The sequence below is a fragment of the Vulpes lagopus genome, chromosome 10, assembly GCF_018345385.1.
Source record: "Vulpes lagopus strain Blue_001 chromosome 10, ASM1834538v1, whole genome shotgun sequence".
Taxonomy (NCBI): domain Eukaryota; kingdom Metazoa; phylum Chordata; class Mammalia; order Carnivora; family Canidae; genus Vulpes; species Vulpes lagopus.
The window spans coordinates 106,840,630-106,858,522 of NC_054833.1; the positions used below are offsets into that span (position 1 = coordinate 106,840,630).

General features: G+C 37.7%; 1 protein-coding gene across 4 annotated transcripts in view; it reads right to left on the minus strand.

The window, feature by feature from the left end:
• Positions 1-3,572: 3,572 nt before the first annotated feature.
• NFAT5 (nuclear factor of activated T cells 5) overlaps positions 3,573-17,893 on the minus strand; it is a 119,050-nt gene continuing 104,729 nt past the window's right edge. For all 4 annotated transcript variants that reach the window (XM_041769856.1, XM_041769857.1, XM_041769854.1 and 1 more), the window contains 4 exons: positions 15,925-16,073; positions 12,712-15,211; positions 11,806-12,049; positions 3,573-11,367 (listed from right to left, as the gene is read on the minus strand). In XM_041769856.1, coding sequence (XP_041625790.1) covers positions 11,814-12,049; positions 12,712-15,211; positions 15,925-16,073 — 2,885 coding nt within the window. In that variant the 3' untranslated portion in view covers positions 3,573-11,367; positions 11,806-11,813. The remainder of the gene's footprint in view (positions 11,368-11,805; positions 12,050-12,711; positions 15,212-15,924; positions 16,074-17,893) is intronic.

Here is a 17,893-nt window from a genome sequence, read left to right on the forward strand (position 1 = left end):
TATAAGGCAATCATGGAAGCACAGCGAATTGTGGGACGGTGTGACAATCTAGCCAATAAACATTTTGAGCAAGAGGTGTCAAGAAGTGGATTTTAAAAGGCTGTATATTTCATTTTTTAAAAAAGATTTTATTTATTCATGAGTGACACAGAGGGAGAGAGGCAGAGACACAGGCAGAGAGAAGCAGGCTCCATGCAGGGAGCCTGATGCAGGAATCGATCCGGGGACCCCAGGATCACGCCGTCAGCTGAAGGCAGGCGCTCAACCATTGAGCCACCCAGGCGTCCCAGGTTGTATGTATTTCAAAGGTTGCGTTAACACTATTTGGTAAAGGACTGGATCTAGGTCAGATAAAAAACTCAAAACATATTTTGGCTTACACAACTGGAAGAACGGAGATTGCATTCGCTGGGATGAGCAAGAATTTGGAAAGCTTATTGGGGGCAGAAGTTGGGGTCGGGAAGGGTGGAATCAAAATTTGCCTTCAGACATTTTATGTTTGAAATGGGTGTCTAGTAAGGATAATAGGGATATGCAGTTACGGGGCGCCTGGGTTGCTCAGTTAAGCATCTGCCTTCGGCTCAGGTCATGATCCAGGGGCCCTGGGATGGAGCCCCACAATGGGCTCGTTGCTCAATGGGGAGTCTGCTTCTTTCTCTTCCTCTGCCTCTCCCCCAGTTCATGCTCTCTAGCATGCTCTCTCTCTCAAATAAGTAAATAAAATCTTAAAAAGAAAAAAAAAAAAAAAAGGAACCTGGAGTTAGGGGAGAAGTTACATTTTTTCCCTAATGCACAAAGACATGTATGTTTTACTCATGTTTCATTTCAAATACCACCAGTGTATGTTATATATACGTTTTGGTGAACACTACGACTGGAGGCATACACTTGAAAATCTTGAGAGAAAAAAAAAAAAAGAAAATCTTGAGAGAGAGAGAGAGTATATAAAGCAATGTCACGGATGAGATTACCTAGGAAATAAATTACGAAAAGAGATCTGATGATTGACCTCTAGGGCTCTCCGGTGTTAAAGAGGTCAAGAAGATGAGAATTTTAAAAGGTGGCCAGCAGAGCAGGCTTGTTGAATGTGGGGTCTGAAAGCTAACCGTGTTTCAAAGAGGAAGTGATCAAGTGTGTCCAATACTACTCGTAAGCCAAGTAAGATAGGTCTGAGAATGGACTTGCATATAGCTATGTGGACGCCACTGGTGATTTGGACAAGAGGCATTTCAGGAGTGGTTTGGAATGCGTTCAAGAAAGAATGGAAGGGGGCAGCCCGGGTGGCCCAGCGGTTTAGCGCCGCCTTCAGGCCAGGATGTGATCCTGGAGACGGGGATTGAGTCCTGCGTCGGGCTCCCTGCGTGGAGCCTGCTTCTCCCTCTGCCTGTGTCTCTGCCTCTCTCTCTCTCTCTCTCTCTCTCTCATGAATAAATAAAATCTTAAAAAAAAAAAAAAAGAAAGAATGGAAGGGGAGGAAGTGGAAACTTTGTGTACACAGTTGTATGGGCAAACAAAGTTATTTGACTTTTTAAAAGATAGGGGACATCATAGCAAATTTACATGCCAGTAGGAATGACTCAGAGAAAAAGGTTTTGATGCTGGAGAAATAAGGCAATGAAAGGAACAGGTCTTTGGAAAAAAACAAAAGGAGATGGGATCTAGTGCACAAAGGACAGAAGAGCGAAGTAGTATCAGGACTAGTAACCCGGGATCGAATCCCACGTCAGGCTCCCGGTGCATGGAGCCTGCTTCTCCCTCTGCCTATGTCTCTGTCTCTCTCTCTGTATGACTATCATAAATAAATAATAAAAAAAATTAAAAAAGGACTAGTAATACGAAAACAAGGTTAATACTGATTAGGCACTTACTGTGTGCCAGGAACTATGTAATTTTACATGGATTAATTTACTTGGTTCTGCAATAACCCTAAGAAAAGGGTTTTATTTTTGCTTCTACTTTGTAAGTAAGGAGATGAAACAATGAAGTTAAATCGTATGTGCAGGAGCCAGAACTCCACTCAGGTAGGCAAACTCAAGATCTTAGGCTTTTTTTTTTTTTTTAATTGAAGTTTGATTTGCCAACATACAACACCCAGTGCTCATCCCATCAAGTGCCCTCCTCTGTCCCCAGTTACCCCATCCCCCCACCCATCTCCCCTTCCACAACCCTTTGTTCATTTCCCAGAGTCTCTCATGGTTTGTCACCCGATCTTAGGCTTTTAAATACTACAGTATATTGCCTTAGTAGAAGCAAGGATAATGGCACCATGAAAGAGAGCACAAGAGTAGCAATCCATATCTCTTCTGGAGAGCGAGACCATTAAGTGTTGGTGTTGAGAAATTGTAGCTACTTTTATACTTCTAGAAGTCCCTGTTGGGTCCTGAGCAGGCATAAATGATGTTCCAATTCTCATATAGGCCTGATACATGGCTGTCAAGATTGTGTTCGCTCCTTATGATAGGACAGAGTAGTACTCTTAGGAGCTTGAAGTAAAGCAAGGACAACTACCTCCCTTGTTCTGGACACTGTAACTTGAATTATGTAACCCAGGATTGCATCAGCTTTTCTGGCAGCCACTTAACAGTCTCCACTTCAGATCAATCTATTGCCCACACAGGCTGTTTTTCCGATCCAAGGTTTTTGTTTTTGTTTTTTTAACCCTTTTATTATTTTTACTTTTTAAATTTTAATTTTAGGTCATTAACACAGTGGAGTTAGAATTTTGGGAGTAGAATTCAGTGATTCCTCACTTACATACAATGTCCAGTGCTCGTTATAACAAGTGACTTCCTTAATCACCCATCTAGCCCATTCCCCACCCTTTTTGATATTTATACTTACTGAATTTCACTTCATTATCACTTCTTTCCAGTGCTGCTGAAGTCAATAAATGCCAAAAGACAACCTTTAAACACACTTGCAACAATGGCAGCATTGTTAATAGAAAGCCTCCAAAATTGACAACTCACATGTGTATACATTTGGGTAGGCTGAAAATTCAGTCACTTTCATAGAATCAACAGACACAGTCTATATTGTTAAGAGGTATAAGCATACTGTTTAAAGCAGTGCTTCTGAAGTTTCAGTTACTTATATAGATGATGTCCATATACCATCTATATTTGTTTTTAAGTATCACATTTCCCCAGAGTCTAGTAGGTAGACGTACATTTTTTTCCTAATGCACAAAGACATGTATGTTTTACTCATGTTTCATTCCAAATACCACCAGTGTATGTTATATATACATTTTGGTGAACACCAATTTATATATGTGGAAGTAACTGACAGAAGCACAACAAAAAGAGATTGCCTCTGGATGTGGGACTGAGGGCTGGGGAGATTTGGTTTTTGGCAAAAGCACCTCTCTGATACATGGTTTGCTACCACACTGTCACTTTGTACACTGCCTGACAAAACAGACATAGAGTGTTCAAAAACAGATCTATACTTCATACCTTTTCCTACTGATTTTATCATTTCAGCCACATACTCACGTTGCTCAAAACTGACATTCATGGATGTTAATTCAGAAGTTTGAGGAAAAAAGACAGTTACCCACTGCAAAATGAAAACTTTCAATGTTTTATTTTTGACTGCAGCTGTTTACAGAAATATAGTTGCGAGTATACAAATGTTCCAATAGAAGCAAAATATCTTTTTAATATTTAACAAGTTATCACAGATAGCTAAAAACATAGATGCAAATGAAATTCCCCCACAGAACAAACTGAAAATATCTGGTGTCAGTGCTCTGAAATCCCAACTATGAAAGCCATATACACAAAAATGTAATCCTTATATCATTGCAGGACAATGGAAGAAGGCAGTTCAGTGGTTGACCAATGTGCTCAAGCAAAATACAATTAAAAAACTTAAATGGCAGACTGGTAGCTAAAGCACTCGAGAAAAGGTTAATGAAATATCTGCAGTATGTTAATTAAAAGACTAAGTAAAAGAAGTAAATAAAACTCAGTAAAAGTGAAAAAAGTAGGAATTACTTGGAGCTTAACAATTAGAAGGGAACAAGGTGAGCAGATACATTCATTAGCTCAAAAGAAATTAGCTCAATGTCACTGGAATCAGCCTGCAGCTACTAAAGGCATAAACACTTTAGTGCAAGACAGTTCTTAATTGGACACATTAGGCTGATTCCAAAGCCAATCTCAAACATCTGAGATGGTGTGTATGTGTGTGTTGTCCTGAGGTTCATTAGCTAAAATAATAAGCAACCCTATATAAACTATTTCAAACTATTTCAAATTACTTCTGGGGAAAAAAAGAGAGCAAGGATGATAGGGTTAAACACAGGGCTTTTAAAAGAAAAGAAACACTATAAGTTGGAGTCAAATAGAATTGTGGTAGAATTCTTTGGATACAGGAATATATTACGCAATAAAGTGGGGCAGAGGGGGGAAGGGAACAAGAAAGGAGGAATGTACCTAGAGCATCTCCCCACAGTTTGCCTATGTACTGCCAGCACCAAGGTTTGTAGAGTAAGCCACTTATATTTCCACTGCTAGTATTAAGCAAAGACAGCAGTGGTGACTTTTATAAAATTTTATTTTTATTTTGAATGTGCATTTTTCTTCCATGAGTTGATTAATTGGGTGATTTGTAAACAGTGGAAGGAAGATTACAGCAATCATGGAGGTGCTGAATTACACATGGAGACTAAAATGAATGGATAAATCTACTTATCTTGTTAGTTTATATTTACCATGAAGCATATGATTGAGAAGGGAGAAATGCCCAGATTATATAATGCACTATCTTGTCCAATATTTATTTTAGTAAATAATGCTTGTCTGAAGTATAAGTTCCGAGGACAGCTATATCTCTACTGCATCAGTTCTCATACAAACCAAGCTACTTTTAAATAAGTTTTATCTATTTAAAAAAAGAAATTAAATAAATAAGGTGCTTTGTTGATCTGGCTAGCCATCTTGTTTAATACCTCAGATACAAATCTAAATACAAGGAATGATGTTCTGAGAGTTGGTCTAGCCAGACCAAAATTGTGGTCTGCTGGTAAAGTAAGAGGCAATGAAAAGAAAGCTTGTATTATCACTGCCCACAATGTACCCATTTCATGGATAAACAGGAGACTTTAGCACCCGTCAATTGTTTTAGCTATTTAAATATCTTAACAATTTAAAGAAATATAGAAGATTGCACCTATGTATTTAAATCAGTCATTTAATGTAAACTTTTTTAGTAAATGGTAGGAAAATGCCAAACTAAGTTAACTGAATTATCAATAACTAAATTGTTTATGTACACAAAACATATTATATTTCTACAGGTAGTACTAAGAATAAATTAACATTGCCAATAAATGATTATGGATAACCGGGTTAAGCTGAATTTACATAAAGAACAATATATATAACTATTTGTATGAATTGGGGGAAAACCTTTCTAGATTTTACTGTATAACATTTATACCAGTGGTTTTCAAATTGAGCATACATCAGAATCACCTGGAGGGCTTGTTAAAACACAGATTGCTAGGCCGCATGCCAGTTTCTAGTTCAGTATGTCTATGATAGGGCCCAAAATGTGCATTTCTAACTAGATCCCAAGTGATACAGATGTTGGCTGGTGGGCTGAGGACCATACTTTGAAAACCACTGGTTTACACTATTTATGTAGAAACTATATACTACAACGTTTTTATAAACATGACATAAAAAAATATTGGAAGAGAGCTGGTTTTAATTAAGTCTCAAACATATAGATTAGCAAGCTGAACATTTAATATTTCTAAAATGATTTGCTGAAGTGTAATCATTTCTTCACATAGTCAAAGTCTTAAGTCCTACTATAGTCATTTTAGAAAATATTCATATAACACACCAAGCTGGCTATCCAAAATAAAAAGGGACATAAATAGTTAAAAATGTATTTATTAAGAAGGAATCATCACTATACAGCATTCTTGACTTCTTTGGAATGATTAAAGTGCATAATATCATTAGGGTATTAAGAATATTGCATAAAAGGTTTGCAGTCTTCAGAGCCACTAAGTAAAAGAAATACATGGGAAAACAGCTCTATGCCAAAGCTACTGCTCTCCTGCCCTCTTGTTAGGCACCCACCACTGCAGTAAGGAGCTAGAATGGAGGCAAAATTGACAAAAACCAGAGGGACACTTAATCCAACTGTATCTTGTTGGAAGGAATCATTATCTTAGTCCTAGAGGGATTCCAATATAACTACTTTATTTCCTTGGACACTATTTTTCATAAAGATTACGAAGGTTCTGACAGACAAGAGGAGCACTACAATGAATTACATGGCGTTGTCTAGTTAGAAAAGTTGACATTACCAGATTTTACCTAAACTATGTTAGTGATTTTCATCCGTCTAGTAAGATCAGAGAAGATGCTTTAAATACTTCCTTCCTGAAATTTAACTACAAACATTTGTGTACATGGAGTCTCACAGATAATAAAATTTTCATTAGCATTCAGATAGGACCTATCATTAGTTGGTCAAGATGAAGACATATGTAGATAATTTATATAAAGCCCAAACAGTGTAATTCTATAATCTATTACTTGCCCTCCCTCAGAGGAACAATTCTAGCAATGTAACTTCTCTGTTACTCTAAGCCAAAGGGAGAATCCTAGGGAAGTTACTTTCTATGATGAATGAAAAATAGAGAAAAGAATGGACTAAATGAAAAAATTGAAGTTGGGGCCTAGCGAAATCATTTGTGTATTTGTTTTTGGCAACAGTGTAAAATGAAACTACAAGAAAGGGGCACTCTCATGGTAAAAAGGCACTTTTCCATAAGCATTTGATCTAGATATAAAATATTATTTTAAAAAAACTTCCTGAAAGAGAAAGTGGAATAAAGATATAATTTTATTAATGAAGGAGGCTAGAATGGCATGAAATCAAGGGGGATGAAATACGTGATTAGAGCACTGGGACAATTCACACAAGTGACATTGTAGGTGTTACTCTGATATTTACTGCATTATGAATACAAATTATGTCCATGACTTAGTTCTAGTGACACAAATAAGCAGAGAGAAAACTTCTTTTTAGTATGTTACAAGATTCTACTAACCTAACTTACTAGGGTTATGTACTCTGAGTTATTTTTCTAATAAAGCTGATCTATACAGTCTCCCCACTGAGTCCCTCCTTATAACCAAAGGTGTGCATATACAACATGGCTGCACTGGGTAGGGATGAAGCCTGTGCTCACGAAGTAAAGCTAACAGGCCTCACATAATTTTCAATGAATTAGAAAAAAAATCAATTAGGAACCAGGTATTAGAACAGAAATTTTCATCAGAACAATGAAAAATTCTCAAATTACTCCTAATATTTATAAGCCATGTTTAATTTGAGGCTTTGATTATTATAGCATTTAACTCTAGTCTTTAATTACTGATCTGTCTAAAACATTTAACTTTTCCAAAACAACTGTCCAAAACAGTTTAAATGGTCAAAAGGAATCATTATCTTAGTCCTAGAGGGACTCTGATACAAATTCTTTCTCATTTCCTTTGACACTATTTTTCTAGGCAGATTAGCTGAAGTTCTGATGGACAAAAAATGCACTATAATGAACTTCTCAACTATAGCATATACAGTATTACCAAAAAAGAAAAGAGAAAGGGTGGTCCTTCATTAATTCTGCTCTTATAATAAATAGTTCTTTAAAAACCTGTTCTAGGGAGAATGGCAAAAATAGATTTGCACTGACTAAATAACAGCATGATACTCTAATTACAAAGGTAATATGATAAAGCTCAGTAGCAAATATGACTTCTAGTTATCTTCTTCCACGTGTGGATTTATAATGGAATGACAATAAAGAGTAACACACACATACACACACACACACAGAGTAAGTTAGAGAGAGACAGATAAGCTCCAAGCATTAAGGTGAGTTGCTAAAAGAAAGAACAATTGAATGTAACAATATAAAGGAATAAAAGAGGTTCATAGTTTATTTAGGTCCTTCTGCCATAAATAAATTTAATAAATTGTTGCTTCCAAGGCCTTTGCTGGCTCATGGAGTCTATCCCATATAATTTGTAACAGTAATCTGGAAGTTGTATTATTAGCACAAGTATCAACCACTGACCACTGAGCTAACTCTTCAATAAGAAGACAAATGTTTTTTGTAACCAAATATTCAGAATGCTGTACTTAACATTGACCTTTAGGGGTAAGGAACATTTAACAATGGTAAAAAAAAGAAAAAAAATCATTATCAAATAAGAATATGGTAGCATAGCACAGCCCTTGTATAAATAACCACAAAATTTATGAAAATAAAAATTGGGTTTTCTGCTCCATCCAATCAAGCCACTACAGTTCAGGTGTATGTTCTGTTCTAAACTTAGATGCCATAAAACAGAAAATTGGTCCCTGGTGACTTGGCATTGGCAATCAGCATTTTACAATGATAAGCCTCTGGCTAAACAACAGAACAGAAGTCAGCACACAAGCCAGTCTTCTTGCCACCACTTCATCCACAGAGCAGTGTTAACAAACATTCTAATTGGAACTTGGTGAACAAACAGACTTCCTGAGTCTCCTGTGTAATCTCTTAGAAAAAAAGTCAGAAAACTCAGAAATAAACGTATTTTATTTCTACTTCCTATTTTTATACCTGCTGGGTAAGCTACCTCTTTATACCTCTGCAGTTAAGAGTTTTACATTTTAAAACTGAAGCACTGGATTGTGTGGCTGGTCCTTCTCATAACCTGAACTATATTGGGTAATTTTTCCTGATGGGTGGGGAGAGATGATGTATTGAGGAAAATGCTTTTGGTTCAGAGAATTAATAAAGTAGCTCTGGATATTACAAGATGGGGAAAATGTTATTAAAATTACAAACATGGGTATTTTTTTAGTGTCATTATAAATAAAAGGCATAGAATACAGAAAGCCAATTAATAATAACAATAACAACAATAAAATATTAAATATATAGTGAGCAAGGACTGAATGGCTCATTCTCGTCAAACACCATTTGACACAACTGCCTAGGTGGGTTTCCTTACTCTGACATCTTGCCGAGTGAAGACCCAGCAAACACACAGTAAGCTGCCTCTAGCCCACTGATAGCATCAAGGAACTGCCCGATGGAATGGCCACAGATGAACAGGTCATTTGTTTCAAAAGATACTTAAATACTCAATAAAGACATAACAAACCCCCCCTCACTGTTATCAGACGCCACGTTGTGGTAGAACATCAGACAAACTCACAAATTTACCACAAAAATGTGTGGCAAAAAAAGAATAGTTTATATATATGTATATATATAAATTTCTATATTTATGCCAATGTACTCACTCAGTACAAATAGCAAAATAGTATACCATTTCCTAAATACAAAATATAGCTTTCCAAAAAAATGAAACACACATTAGATATAAACCATCCAAAACTTGAACGATTGAAAACTGTATTCAAAAGTAAATGACCCAGAGTAGGTCTCTTTCTGAAAAGTTCCCTTCATATCGGCAAGAAGCCTGTACTACTGAAAACGTAATTCAATGCCTCTCAATCAGAGAGAGAAAGAAAGAAAGGGTTGGGGTGGAGGGAAGAATATAGAAGAACAAATCAGAAGAAGAGCACATCTGAAGAACCAAGGAAGACCACAAAAAGGGGGAAAAATCTGGCTGTATAAACAAAACCAACACCACAATTCCACAAAGTTCAACTAAATGTATAGGATAGAAAAAAATTAAAAAACAAACAAACAAAAGTAGCCTTCGACAAACAATTAACAGGCTATTTTTTTGTACACTTAAAAAAAATAAATGAAACGGACATGAATACCAAAACATCTTATCTACAGATAGAAGCCACACACAATTTGGCCTTAAACTGTATTAACAGCTTTCTACATGCCAAAAGGAAAATAAGACATAAGCATGTGTCCAGACAATAGGTTGTAGTGAGAAGCAGGCATCCCATGGGTGGCAAGAACACCCAAAACTGTATAACTAATGCTACAACTGCAAATTCTGGAGTGTGTAATTTTGCTCTCTATAGATGTAACACAAGTTAATTCTTCATTTTAAGTCAATGACATGACCCTGTAAAGCCTAAGGCTTGTGGGAACCATCAGGTAAGTGACCACTTCAAACTGTAAAGCACTGAGGTGACAAGTGAATTACACTCTCTGCAGTTCAGGGAGAAGTGATGTTTCAAGAAATTTCAGTTTGCCTTTTTTTTTTTAATGTAAATGTATACTGCTTCCTATTAGAGGGAAAAATTTGAAGACTTCAGAACAGCACCGATCATGGAAAAAATGCATTGTTTCTTGTTTCTCAGGAATCGGCTCCCCTCATTCCTGAGAGGGTGGCCCCCGCCCCACCTGTGCTGCAGGAGTTGCTGGGTTACCCCAGACCAAAGTGGCCTTTTCCTTTAAGTTGCTACAGGGTCACAAAGCTAGTATATTACTCATTGTCTAAAATAAAGTGAGAAGAGGAGAATAATATAAATGATGATAAAAAGGGAACATCGGTCCACGACGGGGATCAGAAGAAAACACTCAAATTGCTGTGTCAGTTCAGTTTTAACTGCTGAAGGAGAATATCATAACATAATTTACCACCTATTATCCCCTTCATTTTTTGATAGAGCAAGATAATTATTTTTTTTGCACATTTATGGCTAAACCCCTTAAGAGAAATGCAGAAAATTAGCAACTCTCAGAAAAAATAAAATCAATAGCATTTCAGCTCTTCCTAGTTTGTGTGCTGTCTGCCTTCTGTGATAAAGATGCCTCTTAACTGTGCAGAGCTCTTAATACAGCTACTTGTTAGAATGTTACCCCTTCAGTTTCTCCATAAAAACTGACAAAAGATTCCTTCACTTTGGCCAATAGCCGTGCTTCTTATATGGAAGAATCACAGCCTTAGTTTTAGTTACTATGTGACCTTTCCTTTTTCAAAAGCCATTACTTCACTAAAACAACGCAGGAAAGAAAATATGAATGAAGAACAAAAGTAAACATGACATTCTGAATTACTCTCTAATAGCAATAATAACTGAGCAGTCCAGCTTTCGGATTTAAACTGTACTTTTAGAGAAATAGCGCCTAGGAAAATAGCAACAATTAATTCTGTCAGCTGGAAACTCAAATAGATTCTCAGTCATCACTGTTATTAGGAATATAAAATATGAAGATGTTAACAATGGTGGCTAATTACTGCAACAGGCAGCATAGGTGTGCTCTTTTGCAGTAAAAGTAAAATCTATCCATTTACTCAATCACAGTTTTTCATACTTTGTTTTGTTTTTAAAGTAACAGCTCAAAAATCCTCATGGAATCACATGATCTCAGGACATCTTGGAATCAGAATTTTCTTCATGGAATTTCTAAAAAAGAAGGAGAAGTTGAATATAACTCACTAGGGAGGGAAGCATTTAGAAATTTCCCATTACCTTGAATGACCCCAAAGTATATTACAATACCATAAATGATACCTCATCATATTTATATTTCCACAGACTTTTCTGACTCAGTATTTCTGGAGGAAGGGAGAAATGAGATGTAACTGTATCTAACATATAGTATGTTCCTTGGATGTTCTGTCATTCCATGGCAAAGAAACTTGGATTGCCTGGTATTAACAACAGGACTACGAGCTATCATTCGAGTAATTTATGCAGATCGAAAAAATACTACTACCTTGTGAGAAAGCTATATTTCAAAAGAGTAGGGTCTAAAGAGTGGTATTACTTAAGCCCAAATCTGGTAAGAATAATACAATTTATTGATGCTTCTCAATAAAAAAGCCAAAATGTAGTACTTACTCATCCAGTTAAAAGGTGCCAGTCAAGTTGTTCCCTTGGTTTTGCAATGAAACAAGCAAATCAATCTTTTCAATGTTCTGGTTGGCATTTATAGAGGATGCTAGTGAAGAATTCTCTGGCATTTGCTGAGAAAGAAGTGTTGTCACAGGAGGCTGACCCTCATTCTGGGGTTGGCCTGGCTGACTTATGGCCATCAACTGATCTGGCAATGTAGCTGGTCCAGAAGTTAAAAGCTGACTACAGTCTGCAGAGACATTTAAAATAGAGAAGCTACCTGATTAGTTACTTTCCATTAATATTTATAAGAAGATATTTATTAGTTGCTGGGAGAAACTGATTATTGTGCCTACCCAATATAGAACTAGAAGGAAGGCACCTGACAGCCCCATAAAAAGGTTCTCACCGAACAGTACTGGACTTCATCCCAGGTTCTCCTCTAAGTGGTATACAACTACAACTTTGCCTCGTTAATCCTAAGTAAGTCCTACACATTTTCTTCAGTATATAAACATTAAAGATGAGTTTTTACCTCCTTGGAAACTACTTATTTTAATTGGCAGAGATTTTTCTGTCATTCTTACTTCATTTTCCTTTCAAGTTTATAGCTTAAAATGGCAAACACCTTCATTTACATTCATGACCACATTTAGTCCTCCCATTATCCTTTTTTGAGTAAGTAGATAATATTACCACCATTTAAGATGTGGAAATTGAAGCTTTTGTAGGTCATGTAACTTGTCCATGATCTCACAGTATATAAGTAGTATAGTTGGAACTTGAACTCAGTTCTAAGTACACTCTGTGCTCTTAAGACCCCTGTGTTTTGCTTCCTTTTAGTAAAAATAATAATCTGACCATTTCAATCAATAACATTTAAGAAATAAGAAATCAGAAAGAGTTTCTTACTATTTTGAATGCCAAATAAGAACATTCCAGAAGTCTGTTGAGATGAGCCAGGAGAATTCTGTAGTTGGTTCATTGTGCCTCCAGTAGTGTTATGAAATAAAGCAGCCTGTGGTTGAGGTGAAGATGTGGCTCCTTGGATTCCAGGCATGTTGTTCTGAGGAGAATAAAGAGGAGACTGCTGCATGTCTTGTTGGTTCATACTGGTCTGCAAAGCAGACATGGATGCTGGAGAGAGGAACAGTGTTACTTGCTGCTCTTGCGAACTGGGTGACCCTTGGACCAACTGAATCTGAGGAGAACTATGGAACAAGGAGGTCTGTGGTGACTCAGACTGGGTAGGGCCTGGGTTCTGAAGAGAGGAAACTGTAGGCTGGTTCTGAAATTGCATGGGCTGCTGCTCTTGATTCATTGGGGCCATATTATTTTGTTGGTGAAAGATGGATTGGTTCTGTTGCTCCTGATTAGCCATTGGATTTTGACTTGGGTTGAACATCATGTTTGGTGGTGGCTGCTTCTGAGATGTCATTGTGGCCATGGTATTCTGATTACTGAACAAAATGCTCTGCTGCTGCTGTTGCTGCTGTTGCTGCTGCTGCTGCTGTTGCTGCTGCTGCTGCTCCTGGGATGGAGAGTTACTCTGGATAGCGACTATTGAGTGCTGCGACTGGAAGATCGGTCCTTGTTGGTTTTGAGGCATTGGATTAGGAGGCAGGGAGCCCAGGGACACCTGAGGCTGGAACATACCTTGCTGGGAGGGTTGTGCCTGTTCCTGAGAAAGCATAGGGGTCTGGATGTGTGATATTGGAGCCTGCTGTTGGAAAGCAGCTTGCTGCTCAGTGTTAGATGTTGACTGAAGTGGAGAAATTGAGTTTTGAGCTGCAAAAAATGAAATCTGTTCTTCTTGGGCTACTGTGTTACTTTGAAGATTATTCATTGGAGTCTGGGAAAGAAATAGGTTGGCTGACTGCTGGTCTTGAGGAACAGAAGAGCCCTGCAGCACAGCCATGGAACTCTGAGAGTGAAACATTGGAGGCTGCAATTGTTCAGAGGATGTTGTAGAAGCCTGACTGTGGACAATAGGACTTGGACTGTGAAAAATAGAACCTTGAGTTTCCTGGGAAAGGTTCTGAGCATCAGCAATAGGATTCTGAGGATGAAAAAGTGGAGCCTGTGAATGAGAAGACTGTTGCAAAAAATTCCCAGATTGGAGGGACATCATCTCATTACCTTGCTGGAATAAACCATTACCTTGTTGCTGAGTACCATTATTCTGCACACTCATCATACTTTTCGTAGATGAAAAAAGGTTAACTTGAGGTTGACTGTCCCCACTATGTTGCATTTGGACCATGGTCTGAAAGACACTGTTCTGAATCTGCTTTGCTTGTGCTCCAGTTTCTTCTCCATCTCCTGAACTTGATGTCTGAAACATGGTAGTGCCAGGGGTTGCAACCTGCTGTGTCGTGGTTGTAGTAGTTTCATTTCCAGAAACTGCAGGTGGAGAAGAAAACAATTCACACTGCATTTGCATGTCTTCATTGGTAGATAATGCACTCATCATGTGAGAAGTCTGCTGGTAAACTGGAGATTGCTGAAGGTTCCCATTTGCTGACGCAGGTGAAGGAAATAACTCAGACTGGATCTGGGCAGCTGCCTGGCAGATACTCTGCTGCATCTCCATCACCATCGCAGCTGATGATTCCATTACTTGTTGCTGTTGTTGTTGCTGCTGTTGACTGGATAATGTGTTCTCAGTCGGTGGGTGAACACTTTCGGCTCTTCCAGCGATTAAATTATCTGGTCTAGTATGGACTGCTGGCTCCGTTGAGGAAAATATTCCAGGGCTTACACTATTTTGAATTTGACTGACTTGTTGAAAAATGTCTGCACTAAGCTGTTCTTGAACATTCTCATTACCATCTGGAGCTGAAAATAAAACTGAAGATAACTGTTGTTGTGCCTCTAAAACTTGTTGGACCAAGTCAACATTTCCACTGCTGCCACTAGCAGTACTGCCTGTAAAACTTCCGGCTTGCAAATGCTGAATCGTATTCTGTAGCTGACTCACGCTATTTGGTGATGGGAAAATATTGGATGAAATCTGCTGCTGTAAAGTCTGCGCTTGTTCTTGTAGTGGTGACTGCTGCTGTTGCTGGGATGACTCAGTCAGGTGTGACAAATTAACCACTGTACCATCTGATTGCAGTACTTCTCTAGTTGGAGTTTCTCTGGTCTGAAACTGGGTAGCCTGCTGCAGTAGTGCATCACTGTTGGGCAGCTGATTAGAAGCAGAAACTGCTGGAAAGGTACCAGGCTGTGAAATGTCCTGTGTTTGGATAGTTGTCAGGGTCTCTGGGTTGTATGTCTTGGGTTGAATTTGCTGCTGCTTTTCATTTTCAGAAGGTAAGTGGGAAGATGATGATGATGAAAAAGACCCATTTCCTGCTATGTTAGAGATATTTTCTAATGTTTGTTGAGTTGATCCAACTGTCTTTGTAGTCTAAAAAATAAAAATCCCCAAATAATATGTATATATAAACATCAAATTAACTCATTTGATACTTCAAAAATTATTACTCTGAATACATATGTATATGCAGGAACAATTTTCCACTCTACATTGTTTTTTCATAAAATGTGTAAGACTAGGATTCTTGGTGACACCATATCTGTCATTATGATATTTCTTTAATAAATATTGTAAGCAAAGACAGTCAAACAAAAAACTAGAATAATCAGTTAGTTATTGATGTGCTAAGGACAGGAAGAACACATTAATTCTACAGTTCATGAATTAATAGTAAATTCAAAAATATCTCCATCTTGTGGATCATTGGTAACATTATAGGAGGGAAAGGAGTTAAGTGAAAAAGGGAAAGGGGGTTATAGAAAAAAACTGGGGGAAAAAAGAAAATAAAAATGTCTCCAATTCTGAAACTATTAAACTTGTACTTTCATGAATACCCCACATCCCACAGATCTAGCTAACATTAATCAATTCCTCCCTTATCAAGATATACTGGAAGTCACTTTGCAGGCTATTTTACTGGCTATTTACTGGTTAAAGCATTTATTCTGAAAACCAAAACTCAGTAACTGCATCCAAAAAGAAACACGTGAAAAAAAAAGTAAAAGCACAAACATGGGGAAAAGAAATCAAATTAGCAATTTTTATAACCAAGAAGATGTGGGGCACTAGTCAATGCAGCTTACCTTAAAAATAGGGGAAGATCTCTTTTCTGCTGTTACTTCCATTGGAGTAACATCTTCACTCTTAATCATACTGCTTGATATGAGTGGAGTGATCAGAGCATTAGGAAGAATATTTACCTTATCTAAGTTACAACCAGTAGTTTTCATTGCTGTACACACACACACACACAAAAAAAAAAAAAAAAGAAAGAAAGAAAGAAAGAAAGAAAACTTTAAAATCACTAACATCATTAATTATTTCATTCTATAATATGGTGATTCTTAGTCATGATTTAAATATGTCTATTTTTTGATGCTATGCTGGCAGCACAGGATATAAAAACTGATGTATCAAAATGTGTCTTCTGGGCACCTGGGTGGCTCAGTTGTTTGAGTGTCTGCCTTTGGCTTCAGGTCATGCTCCTGGGGTCCTGGGATTGAGCCTGCCTCTCCCTCTGTCTCCCTTTCTGTCTCTCATGAATAAATAAATAAAATCTGGGACGCCTGGGTGGCTCAGCAGCTGAGAGTCTGCCTTCGGCTCAGGGCGTGATCCCGGGTCTGGGGATGGAGTCCCGCACTGGGCTGCCTGTGAGGAGCCTGCTTCTCTCTCTGTCTTCCACGAATAAATAAATAAATAAAATCTTAAAAATAAATAAATAAAATCTAAAAAAAAAAAGTGTCTTCCCTTTTTTGAAGTCATAGTGGCTTGAGGACTCCTGATAGGAACCTGAGACTGGGTTGAATTCAACAAGCTTACTCAGTTCAATTATCAAGCTATATCCCTCAGGGCCGTTCAAAGTACCATGAGTTACACTAATCAACATGATCACATATATTATAGCGTACAGCTTAGAAATCTCCAAATTAAAGCTACTCAATTACAACTCTCCTCTTAGCATATGGTTAGTTGCCTGGCAGCATAAAATCAAAACATTTACCAATTAAACTTCCAAAGCAAAACCATCAAGTATTTTCCACTTTCTTTAGTTTGCAGGAATAGTTACAGATTTATGCTAGGGAGAGTTAATACATAGCAGATAAGGTAGGTTCAACCATTTCATTCTATTTTTTCTCCTTGATCCCTTTTCTTCGACTTCTTTTTTGCCTCAAGTCTGTGTTACTGGCACTTCATGGACCCTACTGATACCACTAATGATAGTCTTCTGAACTGAACACCTAGCCAAATTCTGCACCCAGAGTATACCACTACTTTGAAACCCTATGGAGAGAAATACAAAATCCCCAGAAGCACAGCTATTAAACTTCTTAATGTGATACTGAGAAGAAATACTGGATACAAACAGGACTTTAAAATGTTTTTTTAAAAATTTTTATTTATTTATTATAGTCACACAGAGAGAGAGAGAGAGGCAGAGACACAGGCAGAGGGAGAAGCAGGCTCCATGCACCGGGAGCCCGACGTGGGATTCGATCCCGGGTCTCTGGGATCGTGCCCCGGACCAAAGGCAGGCGCTAAACCGCTGCGCCACCCAGGGATTCCCCAAAGAGGACTTTAAAATGGCATATGGTATATATGAATAGGATAGCTATCTTTGTAATAATTTGATTTAAAAATATTTGAAATTTTCTGGTCTTACTTCAACTTGTCTCACAACTAACTGGCTAGAAACAACTCCTATGGAAACTGATTATCTTGAGGGAGGGAAAAGTGCTCATTTAACTTTTGATATTTTATACTTTATTACTTTGAAAACTGCATCATTTAATCATGAGTTCTCAGACCTCTTTTCACTTAGATTCTAACACTACCAATACAATGCAACTCACAATCCAAGTTTGACTAAGACAGAACTTCGGATCATGTACAAGGCAGGCATTTGAAAGTATTCTAGACCCATCTCACACGACAATCTGAAAGACCACAGTAGTGTCCCAAGTTGATCCTATAATACTCAGTTCCTATTCTTGCTTTTGAACTCTATTAGAATGTGAACTCTGTGAAGGCAGATTTTGTTGTTGTTGCCTGGTG